Below are 24,768 nucleotides of genomic sequence, written 5' to 3'. Positions count from 1 at the left end.
ACTGCCATTCGACCAGATTGCCCAAACGGGTTTTCGATCTATCGGACCGCTCTGCCTTGATTTTTGCCTGGATCACATTTTTCAGGTTTTTGGTCCAGCAGGCTAACACCCTAATTTTTGCTTAAGTCGCCCTTTCGGGTTTTCGACTTAGCCGGTGAATGACCCTAACTTTTGCCTAGACCGCCCTTTCGGGTTTTCGACCTAGCGGGTCTTCAGACTCCATCTCTTTTTTCTTTTATTTCTTTTTTTTTATGCCACAAACCTTTGCCTATTGCACCAAAAGGACTTTTTAGGTGGGTTATGGGTTCAAAGGATAGGATTTTGCTTTGGTTTTCAAGGTTTAAAGGTGATTGATTTTTGTTTGGAAGAGCGACCGAACCTGGATAAACCAAGTTGCCTACGTACCCTGCAAGAATAGGGATCAGGTCGGGCGTAGTTCACGGCAAAAAAATGCCCCTTGCTTGAGGTTTTGGAAGACTTTTGATTTTGGTAAGGCTCAAAAGGGTTGCGAACGATTGTTGTATTGTTTTTTTTTTTTTTTAGGATTTTTTTTTTGGTTCTGGCTGGCCAAAGGAGGCCTTCTGGTGCTCTAAGCATAATATTTCTTGAGTCGGTCCAGGTTTGTTGGCTCTGTTAATTTTTCACCATTTTGATCGAGGAGTCTGACGGCTTTTCCTGGTAAGACTTCGTCCACAATATAGGGGCCTGTCCAATTAGGCTTAAACTTTCCCCTGGGATCATAGACCGGTGCCCGAAAAGTTTTCAACACGAGGTCTCCTTTCTGCAAGTCTCTGATGCGAACTTTCTTGTTAAAAGCTTTCTCGATACGGCGCTGATATCCCTGGACATGATATAGAGCTTTCAACCGCTTCTCATCAATCATATGAAGCTCCTGGTATCTAGCTTGTGCCCATTCGGATTCTGGCAAGTCAGCCTCCATCATCACTCTCAAAGAAGGAATTCGCAGTTCTACAGGCAGGACAGCTTCCATTCCGTACACCAGTGAATACGGCGTTGCACCTGTGGAGGCCCTGATTGACGTCCTGTAGGCCCATAGAGCATACGGGAGCTTGTTTGACCAATCTTTGTAGAATTCGGTCATTTTGCTGATGATAACTTTGACATTCTTATTGGCTGCCTCGACAGCTCCATTGGTTTGGGGCCTATAGGGCGAAGACTTGTGGTGCTTAACTTTGAACTCTTCGCATAAGCGTGCCACCTCCTTCTTGAAGTGAGATCCGTTATCTGAGATCAGCTCATGCGGTACTCCATATCTGCATATGATATTTGCTCTCATAAACCTTGCAACCGAAGCAGAGGATAATGAGGCATAGGAAGCTGCTTCTACCCACTTGGTGAAGTAGTCAATGGCGACCAGAATGTACTCATGTCCGCTCGATGACTTCGGTGATATCTTCCCAATAATGTCTATTCCCCATACTGAGAAAGGCCAGGGCGATGTAAGAGAATGCAACTGAGATGGCGGCACGTGAATGAGATTAGCATAAACTTGGCATTTGTGACACTTCTTTACAAAAGCATGACAATCTGCTTCCATCGTCGGCCAGTAATACCCAAGTCTTGTGATCTTTCTTGATAGCATTTTTCCATTCATGTGTGGTCCACAGACACCTTCATGAATTTGTTCTATGATTTCAGCGGCTCGATCTTCATCTATACACAAAAGCTGGATCCCGTCGAACGATCTCCTATATAATTCTCCACCACATATGATAAAATTAGAGGCCAACCTCTGAAGTGTTCTCCTCTCTTTTCCCGTGGGTTCGGCTGGATGCCCCTTGCCCGAAATGAGATCTTTTATATCTGTGTACCATGGCTTGCCGTCTGGACACCTTGCTGCTATTTCTATTGCATTAACATGTGCCGAGAACCATTGCAATCGTACTGCTAAAGGCTGAACCTCCATCGTCGCAGATAGTTCCAACATCGAAGCTAAAGTAGCAAGGGCGTCAGCGAAATGATTCTTCACTCGAGACAGGTGAGTAAATGAGATGTTTCGGAATTTGCTGACCAGAGACCCCAAGTACTCGTGATACGGGATCAGTTTTTCTTCTTTTGTTCTCTAACATCCTTTGGTTTGACAAATAATCAGGATCGAGTCTCCGAATACATCGATGTCTTGGATGTTTAAAACTAGAGCCGCTTCGAGACCAGCAATGCATGCCTCGTACTCCGCCATGTTGTTTGTACACTCAAATTGTAGCTTGATTGATATAGGGGTATACTCCTTTCTTGGCGATACCAGTACTACCCCTATACCACGACCTTGCTTGTTCACAGCTCCATCGAAGTACATAGACCAGGTCATCCCTGGGGCTTCGTCTTCTAAGGTCATTATCTCTTCATCTGGAAACTCTGTTTTCAAATATTCAACCTCTTGTACGGGTACTTCAGCCAGCTGCTCTGCTACTACCCGCCCCTTGATTGATTTATGAGTGACGTAAGTGATGTCAAACTCAGACAATAATAACAGCCACCTTGCAGTTCTTCCAGTGAGAGCTGGTTTCTCAAACAAATACTTCAAGGGATCCATCCGTGAAAGGAATGAGACCCTATTTGATAACAGATAATGCCTCAGCCTTTGAGTAGCCCAAACCAGCGCTAGGCAAGTTTTCTCGAGCAGAGTATACTTCTGTTCATACTCAAGCATCTTCTTACTGAGATAATATATAGCCTTTTATCGCTTCGACTCTGGATCTTGCTGGGCCAACATGCATCCCATCGCTGTATCAGTCACAGACAGGTACAACAACAATGGCTGGCCTGGCGTAATTGGTGATAACACTGGAGGCGAGGTCAGACACAACTTGATCTTTTCAAAAGCTTGCTGACACTCTTCGTCCCATTTCTTCGATGCATTCTTCTTCAAAAGCTTGAAGATCGGCTCGCAAATAGTAGTCAACTGTGCTATGAATCGTCTCAAGTATTGCACCTTGCCAAGAAATCCTCTGATTTGCTTCTCCGTTTTTGGGGGAGTCATTTCTTGAATAGCTTTTATCTTTTGAGGATCAACTTCAATTCCTCTCTGACTCACCAAGAAACCCAATAACTTCCCTGATGTAACACCAAACACGCACTTGTTTGGGTTAAGACGAAGCTGATACTTTTGGATACGCTGAAAGAACTTCCTCAATGACACAACATGCTCTTCTCTGGTCTTAGCCTTGACTATCATGTCATCCACATAAACCTCTACTTCTTTGTGCATCATATCATGCAACAAGGTAGTAGCAGCTCTCTGATAAGTCGCTCCTGCGTTCTTGAGTCCGAACGACATCACTTTGTAACAATATGTTCCCCATTCAGTTATGAAAGCTGTTTTGATCATATCTTCGGGCGCCATCTTGATCTGATTGTATCCTGAAAACCCATCCATGAAGGAAAGCAATGCATGACCAGCTGTATTGTCCACCAGGATATCTATGTGCGGCAGAGGGAAGTTATCCTTCGGACTTGCCTTATTCAGGTCTACACACATACGAACTTTTCCATCCTTTTTAAGCACCGGTACTATGTTTGCAAGCCATTCAGGGTATTCCACCACCTCGAGAAAACCCACTTCTAGTTGCTTAGTAACCTCATCTTTAATTTTCAAGGCCCACTCAGGCTTCATTCTCCGAAGCTTCTGCTTTTTCGGCTTGGCACCCGGGATTAAGGGAAGCCGATGTTGGACAATGTCTTCGCTTAATCCCGGCATGTCTTTATAGGACCAAGCAAAGACTTCTTTGAATTCTCTAAGTAGGTCAGTTAATTCCTCCCGTTCCTCAGGGGATAATGTTTTGCCAATTCGTATTTCCCGAGTTTCGGTTTCATCACCAATATTTATGGTCTCGATTTCTTCTTCAAGTGGCTTTGCTCGACGCTCCTCCCCCTGTTTAATCATATACTTGATTTCAGGGGGAGTTTCGTCAGCATCCTCATCCGAGGAGGGTTCTTTATTATTATTATTATTATTATTGAATTCATCAGATAAAGAAGCAGACACAGAGACATACTGAGAAGAGATATTCATTTCATCAGAAACTGCAAGTACATCCTCGGACGCGCCTGACTCAGGCTCAACATCGGACTCGATAAGGGAAGAAACAGACTCAGCATCAGTCCCATCAGCGGACTCGAGCTTAACAGTAGCTACATCAGACATGACATCCGACAACTCAAACTCAACTTCCGACACACCAGCAGACTCTGACTCATAACCAGACTCCACAACATTGGAAGAATTATTGACAAGAATGTCATCATACTCCATAACAACCTGAGGAAAGACATAAGAACTCCAGTTGGTGAGGTCTCCTTCAGCTGGGGTGATCATGGCTTGCGGGTTCAGAGGCGGCGCATCTTCTCTGATCATAGCTACAACCGGTGAATCGATCTTAAACAGAGATTCCAGAAGGTACGGTTCCATAAGGTCAACCCAGTCTGATTCAGATTCCTCTTCATTGATCTGTAAGGAGGGGAATTCATCTGGTAGTTCCATCTCAAAGAAGATCTCAAACCTTGGCAGCTTTTCATGGGTTATTGTATCGACCCAAGGCTCAGCAAAACCACAAAAGGCGAAATCCTCCCCTTCTTTCCTGTAATGTCCATTTCTCAACAAACTGTAAAACCTGCTCGGCTCATCTAACCCCAAACGACGAAGCTCAACCTTTCTGCGCATATACTTCTTCATCTCACTGATCTCTTCATTTGTAGGTTCATAGCCCAAACCAAACAATCCAATTGCTTTACCCATATTCGGCCACTCAACTACACCCTGATGGTGGCGACCTAACCCGGCTCCTGGAACATAGCCCTGTTTGCGCATCATACGGACTACTGCGTGGTTCGAGCTTGTAAGGAAGGTGAGAGGTTCATTCATAGCTTCCTCCACTGATATAGCTGTGACCTCCAGTGAGAAACCAGTCAGACTGACATCTTCATTCTTTTCTAATGTGGCCGGGATGATGAGCTCCTGAGAAATTTGGCCAACTTCTAGATCTAGGTCTCCTCTAACTGTTATCACACTGTTACCCTTGATGAATTTCAGCTTTTGATGCAATGATGAAGGTACAACTCCGTATTTATGAAGCCAAGGTCGGCCCAAGAGCAAATTGAATGATGGTTTAATGTCCAACACCTGAAACTCAATTTCAAACATACCACCTCCAATCTGGATTTCCGTGGCTAAAGTTCCAACAACATCACGCCTCGTACCATCATAAGCCAAGATGCCTTGTTCAGAAGGGATGAAATCGCCAGGTTCAAATCCTAAGGCAGTAGCGGTACTCAGAGGACAAACATTCAAAGCGGATCCATTGTCAACTAAAACCTCAGGAACTTTCTTCTCATTACAGAAAACGGTGACTCGGAGCGGGCGGCTATGATTGCGACCTTCGAGAGTCAAGTCTTCATCAGTGAAAGACAAGGTTTTGGAAACCCGGGCCATAGCTACAAGTCCGACCAACTGATCCGGAGTGATATCGACAGACACTTTAGCGGCATTCAACTCTCTAAGTATAACCTCTCGGTGCTTTGCAGAGTTCATAAGCAAACCCCAGATCGCAATATTTGCCTGAGTTTTCTTTAACTGTCGGAGGAGGTTTTCGTCTTCTTCATCTGACTTCGACTTAAACAACTCTGATGCTCTGGCCAACTCAGCGGGATTCTCAACCCTTAACTCGGCTGGTTTAAAGACACACCCACCGTGAGTAACATGGCGGACCTCATCACAAACAATCTCCAGATCCTCTTCATTAGGCTGAAAAATATAAGGACGAACTTCATGATCTCCCTCATCAGGCTGGAAAACATAAGGAATTCGGGCTTCCTGATCTTCCTCATCGGGCTGGAAAACATATGGAGTTCGTGCTACTTGATGGACAGTGGATTCAACATTCTGATAGACACGTGAGTAAATCACCTGGCCTTCCTCAGCAGGCTGGAAAACATAAGGAATTCGGGTGGTGCGATTGATGACAGGCTCAGCAAGACACTCCTCTTCCTCTTCTTCGAAATTTAAGACATAGGGAGTTGCAGGAGTTATGGCACAAATAAGAGAGGTTGGATTAACAAAGGGCTTGTCATCAGAGATGGCTCCTATCTCAGGTGGAGGGGGTGCGGTATGTCTAGGTAAGGGATTTTGAGTAACGTTAGGTTCGGGTAGAACTAGGTCACCCACTGCTAGCAGTTTCTCAATTATGTATCTCAGGGCTATACAACGATCAGTATGGTGACCAGGACCTTGGTGGTACTGACATAACTGGTCTTCTCTGAAACCTCTGGGAAGAGGGTCTGGGGGAGGTCTTGGCGGTAAGAGTTCAATTACACCATCTCTGACAAGATTTCTCATGATTGAAGAGGGGGTATAGGGCAACGGAGTGAACTCTTTCTTTGGCCTTTGAATGGGCTTTTCTCCTCCCATCACTATATTTCTTGGAGGCGGGCGAGAAGTCCCATTGATTCACTTCTTTGGGAGCAGTGATAGGTCTTTTACCCTCCTTCAGATTCACGTAATGCTTCAGAACTACACCCTATGCTAAAGCATCTTCTGTCATGTTCCCGGTGTGGATGAAATGCTTAAAATTCGGATAGTACTGAGTAGCCATATACTGCGCATAAGGGCCGGAGAGATTTTTGACAATAATGCTGAGCTGGTCTTCTTCAGATGGGCGGTTAGTCATCTGAGCTGCCTTTCTCCTCCACTTCTTAACAAAGGTACTGAACGGCTCATGGATCTGCTGCTTGAGCATTTTTAGGTCTCGACGAGTGACCTCAACCCCGTCATCATAAGAGAATTGTTCAATAAACTTTTCAACAATGTCCTCCCAAGTCTTGGTATAAGCTGAATCCAAAGTCAGAAACCACTTACACGCCACGCCAGATAGAGACATTTGGAACAATTTAGCCATCTGCTGAGAATTCAGACCGTACTGCTCAAGCGCATTGATGTACATCTTCAGATGACTTCTAGGACTCCCAGATCCGTCATACTTGGCAAAGTCAGGGATTTTGAACTTGGGAGGGAGAGTGATGCCAGGGAAGATCGAGAATTCAGACATGTCTATTTTCCTTGGATTGTGATTTTTCAAATTCAGAAGCTTGAGAGCCAACTGGTCTACTTTCTTGAATAACTCCTTCTCTTTTCCGGCTCTAGCAGGAGATGGCGGAAGATTTTCCTTAGCGTACTGCTCCTCATCGTAATCAAAGGCAGGAACTTGCATGGATCTGACTGGGATATGGACTCCAGTTGGAGGATTCTGGACTACAGGGTCCTTCGAGGTTGAAGACCTCTCATTTGCCTGACCCTCCAGACGTGTCACTTTTTCTGTAAGGGTTGACATCTGTCTGGTAAGGTTCAACATCATTTCTCTCATTTCAATCATGAAGCTACTCTCAGTAGAATCAGCCATTAGGTCAGGACTAGAAGATACAGGTGAAGTAGAATAACGACTTAGTCTCGATGTTTGACGAGACCAAACCGGCTTAGGAGCGGTAACCTTTCGGGGAGCGATGTTTGAACGATCGGGCAAGACTCCTGTCATGGACATCACAAACACTAGGCTTTAATAAGAGGTAATCATATGACAATATTTCATGCAAATTGAAACAAAAGATTATACAGATGCATCCTTTCCCTGGGTAAAACCACCAGCATAGCAATCGTGAGAAGGGTCACGACGGCCTATCACACCTAAAAGAATTGCCATTACACTCAAGGTGTGTCGGATAAAAAGAAAAATCCAACAGCATAACGGTCTTACAAAAGGATCAGGGCACGGCCAACTCATAGTTTATCAATACCCCAAAAGATAGTGATTACCCTCAAAGTTTTTTAGCTAAAATCCGGCAGCATAACGACAGTACATGGAGACAGGGTAACGTAAGCACATGATTTGTTAACAAGCCTAAAAGGGTTATGACCACACTCAAGGTATTTAGGGAAAATTTGGTAGCATGACGGCCATACTAGGAGATGTGGTACGATAAGCACATGGTTTGTCAACAAACCTAAAAGAATAATTATCACTCCAGGATTTTTAATGAAAATCCGGCAGCATAATGACTGTACTAGGAGGGTCTTAGCAACTAAACATGAAGAGTACGTCGTCATGGTCAATATAAAGCAGGGCTCTCAACAAGAACACACACTCTGGTAGCAATAATGGCAAGATAGACTCACAATCGACATGTGGAATGGGATTTAATGAGGATCGAACAAAGGATCAGGCTCATAGAAGATAGATCGGGCTCCAAAGATGATGAAGTGAAACCAATGATCTGATCATAATCCGAAAGACGGACAGATAGAGATAGCAGATTAGGTTAGGAAAGAAAATCTAACTAAGCAGACCCTAATCTAGTAAATAAATATATATACATGTATATACATCCTAACCAGGGGCACCAGTCTAGTCTACTCCAACGGAGTCAAGGAGGTCTCGACTGATGACAGACTGATGAGTGTACTAGGACCGTGTTGTAGCCACGCAAGGTGAGCTACCCTAGTCTACAAATGGGACAAGGTTCCTAACTCTAGGCTTCACCTGTGTAAGCAACACATGTTCGTCCTTATATGAATGCAATATATATAAACACGGGTACTTCTTAGTGGGGTTTCACTAAGTCAGTAAGTATATACATAATATATAAAATAAAGTAGGGCTCCGGACTCAATCTATCGGGCACTATGCATATGAACCATACTTAATATGTATAACAAAAGTACGCCCAATGTTATACATAGTATGCTTCATTGCTCATCGGCTGCTGTAGACAAAAGTACGCCCAATGTCTACGGCTGCAGCACCAGCGCATAGCTTGGAAATAGATTCAACAGTACCATCAGGGTGTAATAACATCCCAGTCGGGCACGCATTGAATCTATCCCGTGGAGCCAATAATGAAAAACAATGAGAGACAATGAAAGAAATAAAAAATATGACCATGCATACAGTGCAGTGTGTGAATCCCTTATTTTAATTACGCACCTGTCTGGTGCCCCTGGATTCTAACGATAGAATTCCCATTTAAAATGATTTTAGCTCAAATTTCACCAAAGTTAATAAAAATGGCATTTTAACAGAGTTAGACAATGTTTCAAGAATTCCCCAGCAGAGTCGCCAGCCTGTGGACCCCGATCCCGAGAGGACGGTGAGCGAGGGACGCGGGATCCCCCAGTCAATACTCTGAGATCTCCACGATGTGAAGGAGAGCTCTACCAAGGAACTCTCGAAATGATGCCACTCACAGCATGGGTGGCGAATGTGTATGTTTGAGATACCTCTTGATCCGGAGACAAAAGCCTCGAAACCAAGACGAACCTAAAATAACTTAGAGTCGCCATCCAAGGAAATGGGCCCTAGATCCCATGAAGTGCTCTGTTGCAACGGATAACCAGAGATACAAAAGGTCCGTGCCTGGTGACGAATGAGGAAGATCCGAAGAGCACCCCCAATTCGCCCAAGTGCAAGCACATGGTCTCCTATGCCATTTTAAATTAACTTTGAAGAGTTTTGGGAAAAAATCATGTGAAATGGGAACAATTATTCCCGAGAAAACGTCTATCTAAGCATGCATGACCCGGGGATGGGCAAAGAAAATGAACATCCAAATCCTAACTCATCGCATCTAATCCTAACTCATCACATCTAAGAAAGCAATAATCAATCGCATGCATAGCTACAGCTAAGCAGATAATGATAGATATAATGAAATAAGGAAAGCAGTAAAGATCTATATCTAGACGGATAATCAAGATAAGGCAAATGAATAAATGCTATAGCTAAGCAATCAAAGTAGTAAAGTAAACACACTAGCATGCGAGCCTATGCAAGAGATAAGACTAAGAAAATGGCAATCGATCGCATGCTAGAAGAACAAACAAACTAGAATGCATAAGAAATCTAAGATAAGCACACAGCAAGCTAAAATGCAAGAAGGGAAAAGAATCGGAAAATCATCGGTATGCGAGAATCAAAAACTACCAGGAAAAAGAAAATGGAACACACGATAGGCTCAGAGGGCGATTCAAAAGGAATCAAGCCCAGCGATCCTAATCTGCTGAAGATCGGACAAGTCTCCCGATCGTCAGACCTATCGTTGGGCTCAACGAGGACAATCCCTGTAAAGGGGCCACGCTACGTCATCGCCCGTCCCAAAATCCGATAAAACGTCGGAAAGCCAATGAAAACCGAAAAACCACGATCGAAATCGAAAATGGAATGAAAAGGGGACTCCGAGTGACCTGGCGATCATCATCCTTGCCCATTTTTGTTTTTGTTTTGAAATGTTTATTAAAAAAACGTTTGACTGGACTTGGGTGGACCCAAGCTACCTACGTACCCTGTGAAAAGGGATCAAGCCAACGTAGTTCGAAACAGCTTTTTTGAAAAATATTTTGGTGTTTTTGATGTTTTTTGTTGTTTTTAGATTTTTGTTGAGAGGGGGTTTTGGCTCAGGAGGTTTTCGTCCGTCGTCGCCTAAACCCGAGAGAAGTATTCCCAAAATCGATGGAATCCCGAAACTCGAATAGGATCCCGAGGAACGCGAAGAGAATGGTCCTGAAAAGAAAGGAAACCCCTCAAACCCTGTGAAGACCCTGAGATGGGGAAAATGATAGGAAGGGCAAGGGGTTGGCTCAAGAAATATTCCGTCATCGCCTGAACCCATCGAAACAATGTCGAAACTGATGGCATATTCAGAGTCGGAGAAAATCCCAAAACGCGAGAAGCGTGCAATCGTGAACACCAAGATGGATCCCAACAGACAAAGATCTCAAAAATCCTAATGGGACCGCGAATGTAGACGAAGGTCGCAAATACCCTGCAAAGACTCTGAATGGGACATTCCAACATTGGAATTACGAGCGTTGGATTCCTGCGCCAGAGGCCAAACACCAAGGATAAGATTGGAATATAAAAGAAAACGATCAGGTGACAAATCCCCGAGCCTCTAATCAAGAAACAATGGTGAATATGGAGCGAAATTTGATGATCCAGACCTTTCTCTTTAGCCTCCTAGCGTAAACATATTATTTACATTCACAACATTGAAGTCCAGCATAAGGATAATTAGGACAAAGGTTAAGATCCGGACAAGGAATGAGACATTGTTCCCATCTTTCCCAAAGTTGTAGGATATTTACATCAAATGTTCATCAAGTGCTGAGTGTTTGGTCAATAATAAGCTGCCATCAATCTGGGCTTGGGTCTAGAGAATTCAAGCAACAATTGGGAGATTCAAGAACCCGCTCAATTCACAAAGCAAATGCGAAGCTTGAATAAATGGCAGCTCAGGCTAGACACCTGACTAAGAATTATGGACAATATACCATTCTTAAAAGAGTTCTTAGTAAAAGTGATTCCTCGACCTGTTATGGCTCATACAACCCAAAATTATCTTGACTAAGAATTAACACGAACTGGGCATTCTACAAGTCATAACATTAGAAGGAAAAGCACAGGAACCATACACTAACATAACACCACAATGATTTCTACATTAAAAATCTTGGGGGACTTGCTCCTGGAAAACTTGTACTGAAATTTTGCATTAGTCTAGAGTGGTTTGGGATTAATTCTCGTCCATTTTAATAAACCCAACCATGATTAATCCAAACAGCAACCCTTCCATAGAAATACATTTTTATTGATTGGTTTGAAGCAGGAAAACCATGAAAACCCCTGTTACCTATCCCCAATAAAAACCAACCACTTTGTTTATCAAAATCAATAAAAAAATGCACAATCACACAAGCACATAATTCATTAAGAGCAAACTATTATGACCAAATCCCTTTTTGGAAGTAAAATGAATCGCAGAGAAATAGATTAGCAAAGGAATCCAAAAGGAACCCCAATGTTACCTGCATCTGTCGATGAGGGCGGACAGCTTTTGTAGTGGTGATTGGAAATGGTTGTCGGGAAGAGAAGATTATAGAGGTGATGGGGATTGTTGGCTGCAAGTAGAATAAAGTGGAGGTAGAGCTTGAGATGGGTTTCAGTTTTTTTGAGGTGGTGGTTGGAGAAGATGAGGGTTTAAGAGGATTTTCGAAGTGGGTTTGGGGTGGAGATGGAATTCGGTTTTTGGAGGTGGCTGTTGGTGGAAGAAGAAATGCAGAGGTGAGGGTGAAATGGGTTTAGTGATGGTGGAGAGAATGGGGATTTGGAGAAGATGGTTTGGGTTTGGGTTTAATGGTCGGCGGTAATGGAGTGGGGATTTGGAGAAGAGGGTTTGGGTTTGGGTTTAATGGTCGGCGGTAATGGAGTGGGGATTTGGAGAAGAGGGTTTGGGTTTGGGTTTAATGATCGGCGGTAATGGAGTGGGGATTTGGAGAAGAGGGTTTGGGTTTTGGGGGTGAAAATGAAGAAAGTGATGATGCTCGGTGGCGGCTGAAATTGCAGAGGTGAGGATTGCGGTGGAAGAAGAAGGTGGCTCAGATTAAATGGGATTTGCAGAAGGTAGAGATGGGCTAATGGTGGAGGTGGCTGGTGAAGGAAGAAAAGAAGTGGGTTTGAGTTTAAGAAAATGGAAGGATGGTGGCGGTGAGGTGAAGGTGGAATCCGGTGAGGTTTGAATTTACAGAGGTAGATGGTGGCGGTGTCGGATTCCGGTTGGAGGTGGCGGTGAGGAGTTGGTCGGAAATGATGGGGCTTACCGGATTCCGATGAGGATCGTCTGGGAAGATGAAGGTTAGATGAGGTTGGAGCCGATTCTCCCTCTTTGTTGTTTTTTTTTATGAAAATGGGAAGAAAACCCCTTTTTCTTTTCTGTAGCTCTCCTCCTCCTCTTTTTTCTGTGTGTGTAGCCTAGACAAGAAAAAAAAACCGACCCTTCTCCACGATTTGTTTTTTTGGTTAAATAGCTAGGGTGCCCTTCTTAATCTCATCTCCACCCTCCATTTGTTGCCCTTTTCTCCTTGGTTATCCTCAGCCCTTGATCTACTCTCCTAACCCTAATTCTATCCTATAAATCCTAAGGATCTAGAGTGTTCAATCCAGCCTTACACCTCACCCTTTTGATCTAATGGCCCATGCTTATTGCTTGGGAAGGAAGCAATATCAACTGTACCAAAATACCCGCAAGGCTAAGGTGTATTACCCTCTTGCCATTAAGCTCTACTTGCTTTTTCTTTTAATCAATGGGTATCCTTGCTTTGCTAATCCACCCCAGTTCTAGGAAAGAAAATATATCTGCCTCATTTTGATACCTTTGCAAATTGTCTTGTCATCTAGTGTTTAAATGGCTGTCAATAGATTATTGCTTTTCGGAAATAAACTCCGACAAGCCGACCAAAGGATAAATGACAGCTGGGTGCAAATATCAAAATAGGGTTGTGTCGATATATATTGGAGCCTAGGGGATCCAAGCAGGAGGGTGCCAACACCAAAATTCTGGGATATTTTATAAATTTCATAAGTTTCTGAGAATTGGGGCGATTAAACGGGGGTTGTCAGGAGTTCTGGGGATCATCCAGGCTTCTAAGGGTTTCAACAATGATCTGCAGATACATACTTTTCGGGTTCTTTTGCATTGAAGGCTCGGTTCTTCGGAAATTTCAGGGATATGCTTCAGGCACTTGAAACTTGACATTTGGGACTCCAAATTTGGTTTCGGGACTCAGATTTTGGGATTTATTCAATTTTTGGGGAAATTTGGGTCAGGTCAAAATGGGGTGTCTACACTAACCCTTGTTCAAATAAAAGGATAATATAATTAGGGTTTAGATATTACTTATCATTCATATTTTCTAGCCCTTGTTCAATAAAACATAAACACAAGTTAGGGTTCGAATTTACCAATCACCACATGCAAGAAGAGGGCAAGCAAAAGAAGATGAGACATCAAGATTTATAGTGGTTCGGTCTATGAACAAGACCTATCCACTCTTCCAAGTTCAGCTCCTTGGGTACTCCACTAATATTGAGATTCTATACGCCGAATCTCGAAGCGTTACAAGCACTCCTCCGCCTCCGAGGGAACAAACCCTCTAGCTCCGGATTCACCTTTCTTATCGGGCCCAATCGGAGACCCTCTTACACTCAAGCTTCTCCTTCAAAGGCCGAAGCGAAAACCCTCTTCACAAAGTCGATTCTCCTTTCTTACCGGGCTAAATCGAAGACCCTCAATACAAATGAAGAACAGAAATGAAAAACCCTCTTAGCCTCTTGTTTAGGCTTGATTCAAAACTTATAGCTCACAATCTCTCAAAGTAAAAATAAGAAAGTGAAAAGCCCTATGGAGATCCTCTTGATAAATGTAGATTTGTAAAATCAAAGCTCAAAGAGGAAAACCTTTGATGTGAAAGTGTAATCTCAAATAGTTTAAAAAATAATCTTGCAAAAGGTTGATTAGAAAGGTTTGGATAGTGTATATATATCGCCCATTAAAAAATATGACCGTTTGGGGGTAAAATCGTTAAAAACTGGGTTGAAAAAGTCAAGCCATGCAAGCCCCGATGACTAGTTTTCCAGTCCGGCGTGGTCGACCGAGGTACGGCGGTCACCCGCCCTTATCGGGCTCAGCTTTTTTATTTTCAAATTTCATAGCGTCGCGATCGACCGACACATGGCGGTCGCCCGGTGAGGGCTACCTGTTTGAATTAACTTTAAGCTCAAAAACTATCCGCGGTCGACCGGCCCTATGGCGGTCGCCTGCGCAAACCATGCTGGATTGTTTCGGAGTTTTCAGAAACACATCCATGGTCGCCCAGGAGGCCCCGGTTGACCGGCCCGCTATGTTTCAGCAAATTTTGTATTTCCAGCCCACTTGCCGCGGTCGCCCGAGGAACCTTGGTAGACTGGCCCTGTTTAAAATTCCATTTTAAAGTTAAATCCTTAGGGACTTTGGGCTTTTGTCCAAGGTTTTCAAACACCTTTTGGGGAGTGTGGATGGTTTCTAAAGATATCAAATTTGTTTTAAGAAAATCATTTTGAAAACCTTTGAAAATGCAAAATACATTTAAAACACTCCAAATACAATCTAAAAAGATAAAACCTTTAGTCTTCTTAGATTGCTTGGCTCCTCCACACTTTCTTCGACATCTCTGACTTGTGAGTGAACTCTTTGACTTGCTTTGGCTCTTGTGACTTCCTCTATTCTTTGAATATCTTCAATGGTCCATGAGAGGGTCACCAGTGCTAGTTCAACTCAAAGCTTCTACAGGCACATTGGTAGGCATGCATGTGGGATCTTCAACTTGAGCTTTTGAACTTGAACATCTTCCAGGAATGATGTCTTCAATGTATGTGCATGCTCCTTGGTCCATTGTACATGTTGATCCTCAACCCATGTATTGTGTTGATTTGTGTATTGGCGATATGACATGTCAAGCTCTTGTCTAAGGCACAACACTCAAAGACAACAAATTAGTCCATAAAGACTAATCAATTTTGGTTTTCTAGCATCAAAACAAGAAGGTAAAGGTGAATGATTGAACCCATGGGAACCCTTGGGCTTACATTCTCCCCCTTTTTGATGGCAAACAAAATTGATTAGGAGGAAGGAGATATCAAACAAATAGATAAATAATCATCAAAAGATATAAACAATAGAGCATGTAGACTATGGACTGCATAATCAATTCTAAAATTCTCCCCCTTTTGACAGCAGCAAAAAGGAAAGATTTTAACTGTTAAAGTTCAAAACTATAGTGCCATAATAACTCCCCCTATCTACTTATCATGGATATGATATATTTAAAGTGAAAACATACATGATAAGAAGAATCAAACATAGAGATGCAATGTGACAGTATGAAACAGTCCTATGTTTAGTATATGAATGGGCATAGGTAAATGGTGTCAAAATACTATAATCTACTTCTATGACCCATGAAACTAATGATGATATAACTTTTAAGCTCTCCCCCTAAGTATATGTCATTGGCCTTAGATGAAACCTATAAGGCAAGGCATGATAATACAAAATGGCTAAGGTTATAATAGTAAGAGCATAGCCAAATAAACTTATCATAGAAATTGAGTGTAAATGACTTATAACCCATATAATAAGAGTATGACTTCATAGGAAATAAGATTATCAAATGCAGCACTAACCTATGAAGGAGAGTTCTAGAGATTTTTCAAAATTGAACTCTAGAACAAGATGCTTATCATTGGCAGACATGATAGACATATAAGCACAACCAAGTTAAGTCTAAAGCCTAGGACGATATGAAACTTAGGCTCAGGCTATGGGTACTTGTCATAAATGATAGATGATCTCATAATGAAAGCATGAGACAAGCCCTGGCTACAACACATATGGAGCAATAGGGCTCCACATGAGTGTACTTATCATATGTAATGAAGTAGACATATCAAATAACATATGATAAGACCAGGAAGGACATATATTACATATATAGCTTCCCCTTTGTTAGAGACTCATACAAAGTATGAATCCAAAGGGCTGTCTATCATAGAGTCACCAAGGGTTTGAGAAGCGAATAGTTGAAAAATAACCCTTGGGCTACAACTACATGTTTGCTAAGGATACTCAAATGATATCAACTGAGATGGTGAGACATCTATGAGTCTATCCTAGGATAAGCAACTCTATCCTATTGTAAAGACAATTAGTTCTAGAAGATTTCTTATAGAGACAAACTAGTTTTCAATTTTAGGGAATGTTCATTTTCATTTTCATGTCCCTATCAGCTTCTTAGATGTGTTTTGATTGATTGAATTTTAATTGAATGATTAAGCATGATTGTCAAAACACATTTTGTCTCAATTTCTCTCTTTTAGAGCCAATTATATACATATCTCATTTTTAGCACACTTATGGCTTTTAAGTCATAATCTCATGATTTTGATGATGTTCATAATTTGCATTGAACTCATGAGATTCAAATTTGAATGAATTTAGAGTTCTCATATTATTAAATCACTCAAACCCTATAGTGATCTATCTTAACAATGCTCAAATGTAGATATCTATAGATCATATACATAGGCATAATGTATATATATATATATATATATATGAGAAAACTGTTGGTGCGCTTAAGCTCACCAAGCTTATGGTGCGCTTAAGCGCCCAATCACATGGGTCCCACATTTTCTGTGGTGATCCAAAGTGTAAGCCCAAAGGTTTCCACCTTGGCATTTCCATCTTATTTTGAGGATTCCAATACACAAGTGATTTATGATCACTAATGTGTTTGATTGTCTAAGTTGTAGATCACATTGGTGCTAAGACAACATTGCTTGGATTGAGGCCAAGAAGATCTCATTGGACCACATCATGAAGGCCAAAGACATCGAAGTCCAAGACAAATGAAGACTTGAAGAATCCATTGAAGACCAAGTCATATTTAGATTGTAAAAGATCCAATCTTAGTTTTAGATTTTAGAGGCATAATTAAGCAAATAAACAAACACCCTTAATATATAAGTGATTGTCTTTGTGGTGTTCCAACTATGTGGAACCCTCATAACAATCCCAAGTTGGTGTAAAATTGGAAGCCCAAAAACAGAAGTGAAAATTTGCATGAAATATAGGCTTCTCGGAACTCCGAGAAATGGTCCAGTAGACTTTTTTTCATCTTCTGTGTGTATTCCCGGAACTCCGAGATTTTTTCTCGGAACTCCGAGAACACTACAACGGTCGGATTTTTAGCCGTTGCGATTTTTCCTGGAATTACAACAGTGCCATTGAACGGTCATATTTGGTTTTTCCTATATATATGGGCATTCCAAACATTCAAATGATCAATCCTAACACTCTAAAACTTCATTTGAACATCCAAAGAGTGAATCAAACTTGATTATGCCTCTCATCCTCTAAGATTAGGATTTGGATCTATAGGCTCAATTTGTACATCTTCTACAATTTGTAAACCCTTGTGAGGGATTTTTTGTTCTTTCTTTCTTAGTCAAGAACTTGTATCAGGCGAGTGTTCGGAGAAGCGTAGCCCACTCTCCGTGGTGAAGATTGCCACCAAGGTTAAAGGTAATCAGAATTTGTAATCGGCACCGATCTTCGCCGAAGTTAAGAAGATCGCATAGTGAAGCCATCAACGGGTTTGTTGGTGGAGTGGAGTAGGCCTCGCGTTTTGAGGACCGAACCACTTTAAATCTCGGGTGCAATCTCTCTTACTCTTGCTCTTTATTTTGCATTTGCACTTTAGATTTAATTTGTGTGCTTGAACTTTATTGTTGATCTCTTAATTTCCAAAATTGGGTTTGAGTTTTCAAAAGAGTTAAAACTTGTTAGCAACCTAATTTCTCACTCCTCATAAGTTGCCGTACTCAGGACCACCCTTGGAATTTCACAAACCATTCATTTGCAAGGCGCTATCGTAGATAGGGGGTGTACCAAAAATCAGCTCCATAGGATCATCCTAACCCCTCCATTTGTGGAAGACAAAAATGGGCAGATTTGTGGACAAATAATATCTGTCCATTTTGACCTCCACAAATGGATGGGTTAGGATGATTCTATGGAGCTGATTTTTGGTACACCCCCCATCTATGTAAGGGCCTTTTAAATGAATGCTTTGGATCATCCTAACAAAGTGGGGCCCCATGTGATTGGGCGCGTAAGTACACCATAAGTTTGGTGAGCTTAAGCACAACAACAGTTTCCTCTCTCTCTCTCTCTCTCTCTCTCTATATATATATATATATATATATATATGTGAGGAAAAGGATTGTACACTCGACCGTACCTAAAGTTAGGTACGGTAGAGTGCCAAATCACATGGGTCCCCCATTTTTGGTGGGCATCTAAACCATTCATTTGCAAGGCCCCATCATAGATAGGGTGCATACCAAAAATCAGCACCATTGAATCATCCTAACCCCTCCAAAGCTGGAGGCCAAAATGGGCAGATTTGTGGACAAACACTGTCTGTCCATTTTGGCCTCCACAAATGGATGGGTTAGGATGATCCTATGGAGCTGATTTTTGGTATGCACCCTATCTATGATGGGGCCTTGCAAATGAATGGTTTAGATGCTCACCAAAAATGTGGGACCCATGTGATTTGGCACTCTACCGTACCTAACTTTTGGTACGGTCGAGCGTACAATCTTATTCCTCTATATATATATATATATATATATACATCATTTTAGATCTCATGCCTCTTATTAAGTGGATTTCAATGATCATCTCTTTTAATAATTCCACTTGAGTTCTAATTTCACATATCTGAAATGTTTCAAGTTTTAATCACTTTGTGAACTTATTAATGTCAAATGGATGATGTATAGACATTCAAATCATTCCATGATGACAATGTGTTCCAATGTGAACAGTTTTAGATTTTAACTAGATTTTCATTTAACTAGTGCACATGAGATTGCTGTGAAGGATTTTAGATAATCAAAATTTATTAACACTTTTCTTCCTTCAATCAAATTTCACTTGTTTGAATGTTTTAAGTTCATTTTAGAGATATTTCAAAACAAGTGAGTCACATGTCATAAATGAATTATCATATTGAATTTTTCAGACATGATTAGTTCATTGATGGGTTCATATAACTCATGGAATTCTCTCATTGAACCAAGTTTCAATATCCCTTAGATGATCTAAGATTTTAGGTTCAAAGGGATAATTTTCAATGGCCAAGTGTTTTCAAGATTTTCTTATAAATGAAAAACGTCTTGGGCTAATGAATCAAACTATGAATTTCTCAAGATATTAACAATGGTTTTGGAAATTCACTAAGTTTTGAGTTTTGACCCAATCTTGTTTATTTAGTGAAGTCTAAGGATTGATATACAATGATTTTGCTTAGACTATGTTTATGCATTTTTCCTGATTTTCTAATGTTTCTTTTATGCTTGCTAGAGGGATATCATCAATGACTCTAAAGTAATAAAGTTTAGCAATAGCAAGATAAATTTTAGGAACCTAGCTTGAACCAACCTAATCTATTCCTATAGGTCAATGGGGGTACTAAGTGCATAAATAAGTTTCTAGGCGATACCAAAACACTTAGACCATACTACATGATCATACCAAAATAAGAGAATGTAATATAATATATATATACACACAAATATATCATGACATGAGCTCATAAGAGTCAATCAAACACAATAGTGTATCATGTCATCGATGGTATGAACACTAAAATTATAGATACATATAGATAAAGCAAATCAAATATGCGAGTATCTATAATATATTTTCAATAAGATATGATCTTTAAGCACAATCATCAAGACATATGATATTCAAACATTACAACATGTCTAGAATGGATTTTAAATAATTTATCTTTTTAGCACAAACCAACTAGATACAAGATTTTAAATCCAACATAGAGTACAAGGTATCTGGAGATCAAATTTTGAAATAATCTACACATTGAAGCACAAATATAAACTAGATGCCAACATGTTACCAATAGATATAACAATTGAGACACAAACAACTAGATGCAAAGAGAATCATATAGCATCTAGCATGCATGATCACAAAAGATATAGCTTTTGAGTACAATATGCATACAAGAAAATAATCAAGAATGTGCACATGTATCTCATATCTTAATACTAAAATGATATTACAATTTAAGCACAACCCTTAAATCTACTAAGCAAAGGAGATGCTTCAAGTAGGGGGTTTTGGAACCCTAACCATCTTAAGCCCACTCAAGTTTGTTTTATATAATGAATTATTTTTAATCCATACAAACTTGGAACTTTTTACAAATCTAAATCTACATCTAGATTTGTAATGTCAAAATCTACCACAATAATCACAAGATGAGAATGAATCGGTAGATGCGGAGCAAGATAAGCTACAAGAGTGTTCACAAACATGCTTGGCTTTGTCTTCTTGTAGTGTATGGTTTTTCAGAACTAGTTCTTTATTTTTAATCTTCATCTCATTAATTTCTTCTTTTAGAACATTTAGCTCATGAGATGAGTTTAGTTTTAGTTCTTCTTCTTTTAATTTCAATTTCTCTATTACCTTCTCCAATTTCTTATTGTTTTCAATTAACTCTTTTTGTTCATCTAATAAATCTTGATAATATTTTTCTGATTCTAAGAATTCATTGGAGATAGAGGCAAGGGAGTGTTTGAGTTTTCATTTTTAGAAACTTCAAAATCAAGATTATTTTTCAATTTTTCGCATAACTCGAGAAGTTCATTTACATTTTGAGATTCAAACACATTTTCACCATTATCTTCAAAAGCCATAATACATGTAGTTTTCAAATTGTTTTCAAGTAAGTCCCAAATTTCTTTTTCATTCTTCCAAGATGAGATTTTATAAAAAAGATAGGAAGGTAAAGCACAATATAATGCATTCATGGCTTTAGAGTTTAAAGCAAACAATTTTTTGTCATACTCATTAACTCTTTTAGACATGCATAAGGTGAAATCATTTTCAATCATTTTTATTAAGTCATTATTTAGACCCTTTAAATAAGACCTCATTTGGATTGACCAAGATCCAAAGTTGGTTCCATCAAAGCTAGGAAGCCTAGATTCCATTAGGTTGCCAATGATCGTTTCTCTTGTAGATTTTTAAATTAAAAATCTCTTTAAAAGCTTAAGCTTTGATACCAAAAGAAATACAAGTAGGCAACCCAAGGGGGGCTGATTTGGTTAATTAAAAATTTTGCCTTAATTAATTGTGGTATTAAAATTTAATTTGCCAATTTTAATAAATTTAAATCTAACCCTTGTTCAAGTAAAAGGATAATACAATTAGGGTTTAGTTATTACTTATCATTCATATTTTCTAGGCCCTGTTCAATAAAACATAAATACAAGTTAGGGTTTGAATTTACCAATCACCACATGCAAGAAGAGGACAAGCAAGACAAGATGAGACACCAATATTTATAGTGATTCGGTCTATCAACAAGACCTACTCCACTCTTCCAAGTTCAGCTCCTTGGGTACTCCACTAGTATTGAGATTCTATACGACGAATCTCCAAGCGTTACAAGCTCTCCTCCGCCTCCAAGGGAACAAATCCTCTAGCTCCGGATTCACCTTTCTTATCGGAATGAATCGGAGACCTTCTTACACTCAAGCTTCTCCTTCAAAGGCCTAAGCGAAAACCCTCTTCACAAAGTCGACTCTCCTTTCTTACCGGGCCTAACCGAAGACCCTCAATACAAATGAAGAATAATAAATGAAAAAACCCTCTTAGCCTCTTGTTTAGGCTTGATACAAAACTTATAGCTCACAATCTCTCCAAGGAAAAATAAGAAAGTGAAAAGCCCTATGGAGATCCTCTTGATAAATATAGATTTGTAAAATCAAAGCTCAAAGAGGAAAACCTTTGATGTGAAAGTGTAAGCTCATATAGTTTGAAAAATAATCTTGTAAAAAGTTGATTAGAAAGGTATGGATAGTTTATATATAGCCCATTGAAAAATATGACCGTTTAGGGGTAAAACAGTAAAACATTGGGTTGAAAAAGTCAAGCCCCGCAAGCCCTAACGACTAGTTTTCTATACCAGTGCGGTCGACCGAGGTACGGCTGTCTCCTGCCCTTATCGGGTCACCTTTTTTATTTCCAAATTTCGTAGAATAGCGGTCGACCGACACATGGCAGTTTCCCGGCGAGGGCTACTTGTTTGAATTAACTTTAAGCTCAAACACCTTCCGCAGTCGACCGACCTTATGGCGGTCGCCAACCTAAAGCATGCTGGAATATTTCTGAGTTTTCAGAAACACATCTGCGGTAGCCCGGGAGGCCCCAAACGACCGGCCTGTTATGTTTTGGCAAGTGCTAGATTTCCAGCCAACTTGCTGCGGTCACCCGTGGAACCCCTGTTGACCGGCCCTATTTAAAATTCTATTTTAAAGTTTAAATCTTAAGGACTTTGGGCCATGGTCTTTGGGCCTTTGTCCAAGATTTCAAACACCTTTTGGGGAGTGTGGATGGTTTCTAAAGATATCAAATTGGTTTTAAGAAAATCATGTTAAAAACCTTTGAAAGTGCAAATATACATTTAAAAAAAGAGGACTCCAAATACAATCTAAAAAGATAAAACCTTGAGTCTTCTTGGATTGCTTGGCTCTTCCGCACTTTCTTGGACATCTCTGACTTGCGACTGAACTCTTCGATTTGCTTTGGCTCTTGTGACTTCCTCTATTCTTTGAATATCTTCAATGGTCCATGAGTGGGTCATGAGTGCTAGTTCAACTCTAAGCTTCTTCTGGCACATTGCTAGGCATGCTTGTGGGATCTTCAACTTGAGCTCTTAAACTTGAACATCTTCTAGGGATGATGTCTTCAGTGTATGTGCATGCTCCTTGGTCCATTGTTCATGTTGATCCTCTAGCCATGTGTTGTGTAATGGTGATATGACATGTCAAGCTCCTGTCTAAGGTACAACACTCAAAGACAACACATTAGTCCATAAAGACTAATCAATTTTTATTTTCTAGCATCAAAACAAGAACGTAAAGGTGAATAATTGAACCCATGGGAACCTTGGGCTTACACAACGCTTAAGGATCAACATGCAAAGGAACTTGAACACATTGGTGGCATCATCATTGGAAGATGTCAAAGCAAGGAGCTCAAGTGAATATCCCACAAACAAGGAAAGAACCAAATTGAAGATCAAGTAAAGATTGGCTCAAGAGTTCATTCAAGAGTGTTCCAAATGCTAGAATGTATTCCTCTCTCTCTCTCTTGGACTTTCTCTTGATCATGGCATATATTAAAACCTCCCAAAAATCTTTTTCAAAGAGACTCACAACCATAAAAGGGACTTAAATGGATAAGTGAATGACCATGGTGGTAAACCAATATGTTGGGACCCATATGGTATTCCATTACATGATATAAAAATGAGTTCTGAATGCCAGATTGAGATCAGCACCTAAGACCTATCATAACTGGTCTAAAATATTTTCAAATAATTTAAAAGTATTTTTAGCAGAAATATCTCATCGTTTCCATTTAAATCGAGTATAAGAACGTCGAAATCCGATGAGAAACGAAGGAAATATGAATTTTACAAGATTGGTGCTGAAATCTGAAATCCAGGTACCGAACTCCGTGAGTTTCCATGGAGCTCCGTGCACGGAGTTTCACAGAGATATGAATTTTACAAGATTAGTGCTGAAATATGAAATCCAGGTACCAAACGTTGTAAGTTTCCATGGACCTCCGTGCACGGAACTCCGTGGAACCTCACAGAGCTCCGTGGAGAAACCTGTTGGAAAATAAAAAAAGGCATAATGGTCAATACGGAGCTCTGTGGCTTGCCTCCGTACTAGCCGTTAGAGACTCCCAAACGGTCATATTTGAGTCTCCTCTATATCAATGAAGGCCTAGAGCTCATTTAGATTCTCTAACTCATTACCTAACCTTCTTGGATCATAAGACACACCTTAACATCATTAAAGATCCCTAAATCATACTTGTCTATCAATTTTGGGTCAAATCTCTCTCAAATTCTCTTTATGCCTTGATCTTGAGCGAAACATTTTGAGATTGGATTAGGCTTTTTCTGTAATCAGTTTTTAGAGAACCTTGTGAGCTTTACATTGTATCTAGCCTACAAAGAGGCCAAGTATTCTACTACATTTTCTTCATCTTGTTCATTGTATTTTGGCGAAAGGAACCTCGTATTTAAGTTCCTTGGAGCGGTTGTGCTCGGATTGAGCGGTTGAGCTCGGATTATATTTGGCACAAGGAAAGCCGTATTTAAGTTCCTTGAAAGATCATTAGTGGATTCCTCAAGAGATCAACTTGGGAAGAGTGGAGTAGGTCTTGGGTTTAAGACCGAACCACTATAAAATCCTGTGTCAAGCTTCATTGTCTTTT

General features: G+C 40.5%; 2 protein-coding genes across 2 annotated transcripts; both read right to left on the bottom strand.

The window, feature by feature from the left end:
* Positions 1–2,083: 2,083 nt before the first annotated feature.
* Positions 2,084–2,671, bottom strand: LOC143850289 (uncharacterized). The gene has a single exon (XM_077359546.1). It carries the CDS (start codon positions 2,669–2,671, stop codon positions 2,084–2,086), a length of 588 nt encoding a protein of 195 aa, XP_077215661.1.
* A 27-nt stretch (positions 2,672–2,698) lies between these two features.
* Positions 2,699–6,424, bottom strand: LOC143850288 (uncharacterized). The gene is made up of 2 exons (XM_077359545.1): positions 4,017–6,424; positions 2,699–3,704 (listed from the first exon to the last, which is right to left on the bottom strand). Exons 1-2 carry the CDS (start codon positions 6,422–6,424, stop codon positions 2,699–2,701), a joined length of 3,414 nt encoding a protein of 1,137 aa, XP_077215660.1.
* Between the last annotated feature and the right edge of the window lie 18,344 nt (positions 6,425–24,768).

This window comes from Tasmannia lanceolata, unplaced genomic scaffold (genome assembly GCF_043159265.1).
Source record: "Tasmannia lanceolata isolate RefF3 unplaced genomic scaffold, GAP_Taslan_0.1 ptg000018l, whole genome shotgun sequence".
Lineage (NCBI taxonomy): Eukaryota > Viridiplantae > Streptophyta > Magnoliopsida > Canellales > Winteraceae > Tasmannia > Tasmannia lanceolata.
This window is presented reverse-complemented; position numbering and strand designations above follow the sequence as displayed.

Coding starts and splice junctions, on each gene's coding strand:
- LOC143850289 (XM_077359546.1), bottom strand. CDS start 2,671: ATGCTTGAGTATGAACAGAAGTATACTCTGCTCGAGAAAACTTGCCTA.
- LOC143850288 (XM_077359545.1), bottom strand. CDS start 6,424: ATGGGAGGAGAAAAGCCCATTCAAAGGCCAAAGAAAGAGTTCACTCCG. Junction 3,705..4,016: donor GAAATGAATATCTCTTCTCA/GTATGTCTCTGT, acceptor GCCGGGATTAAG/CGAAGACATTGTCCAACATC.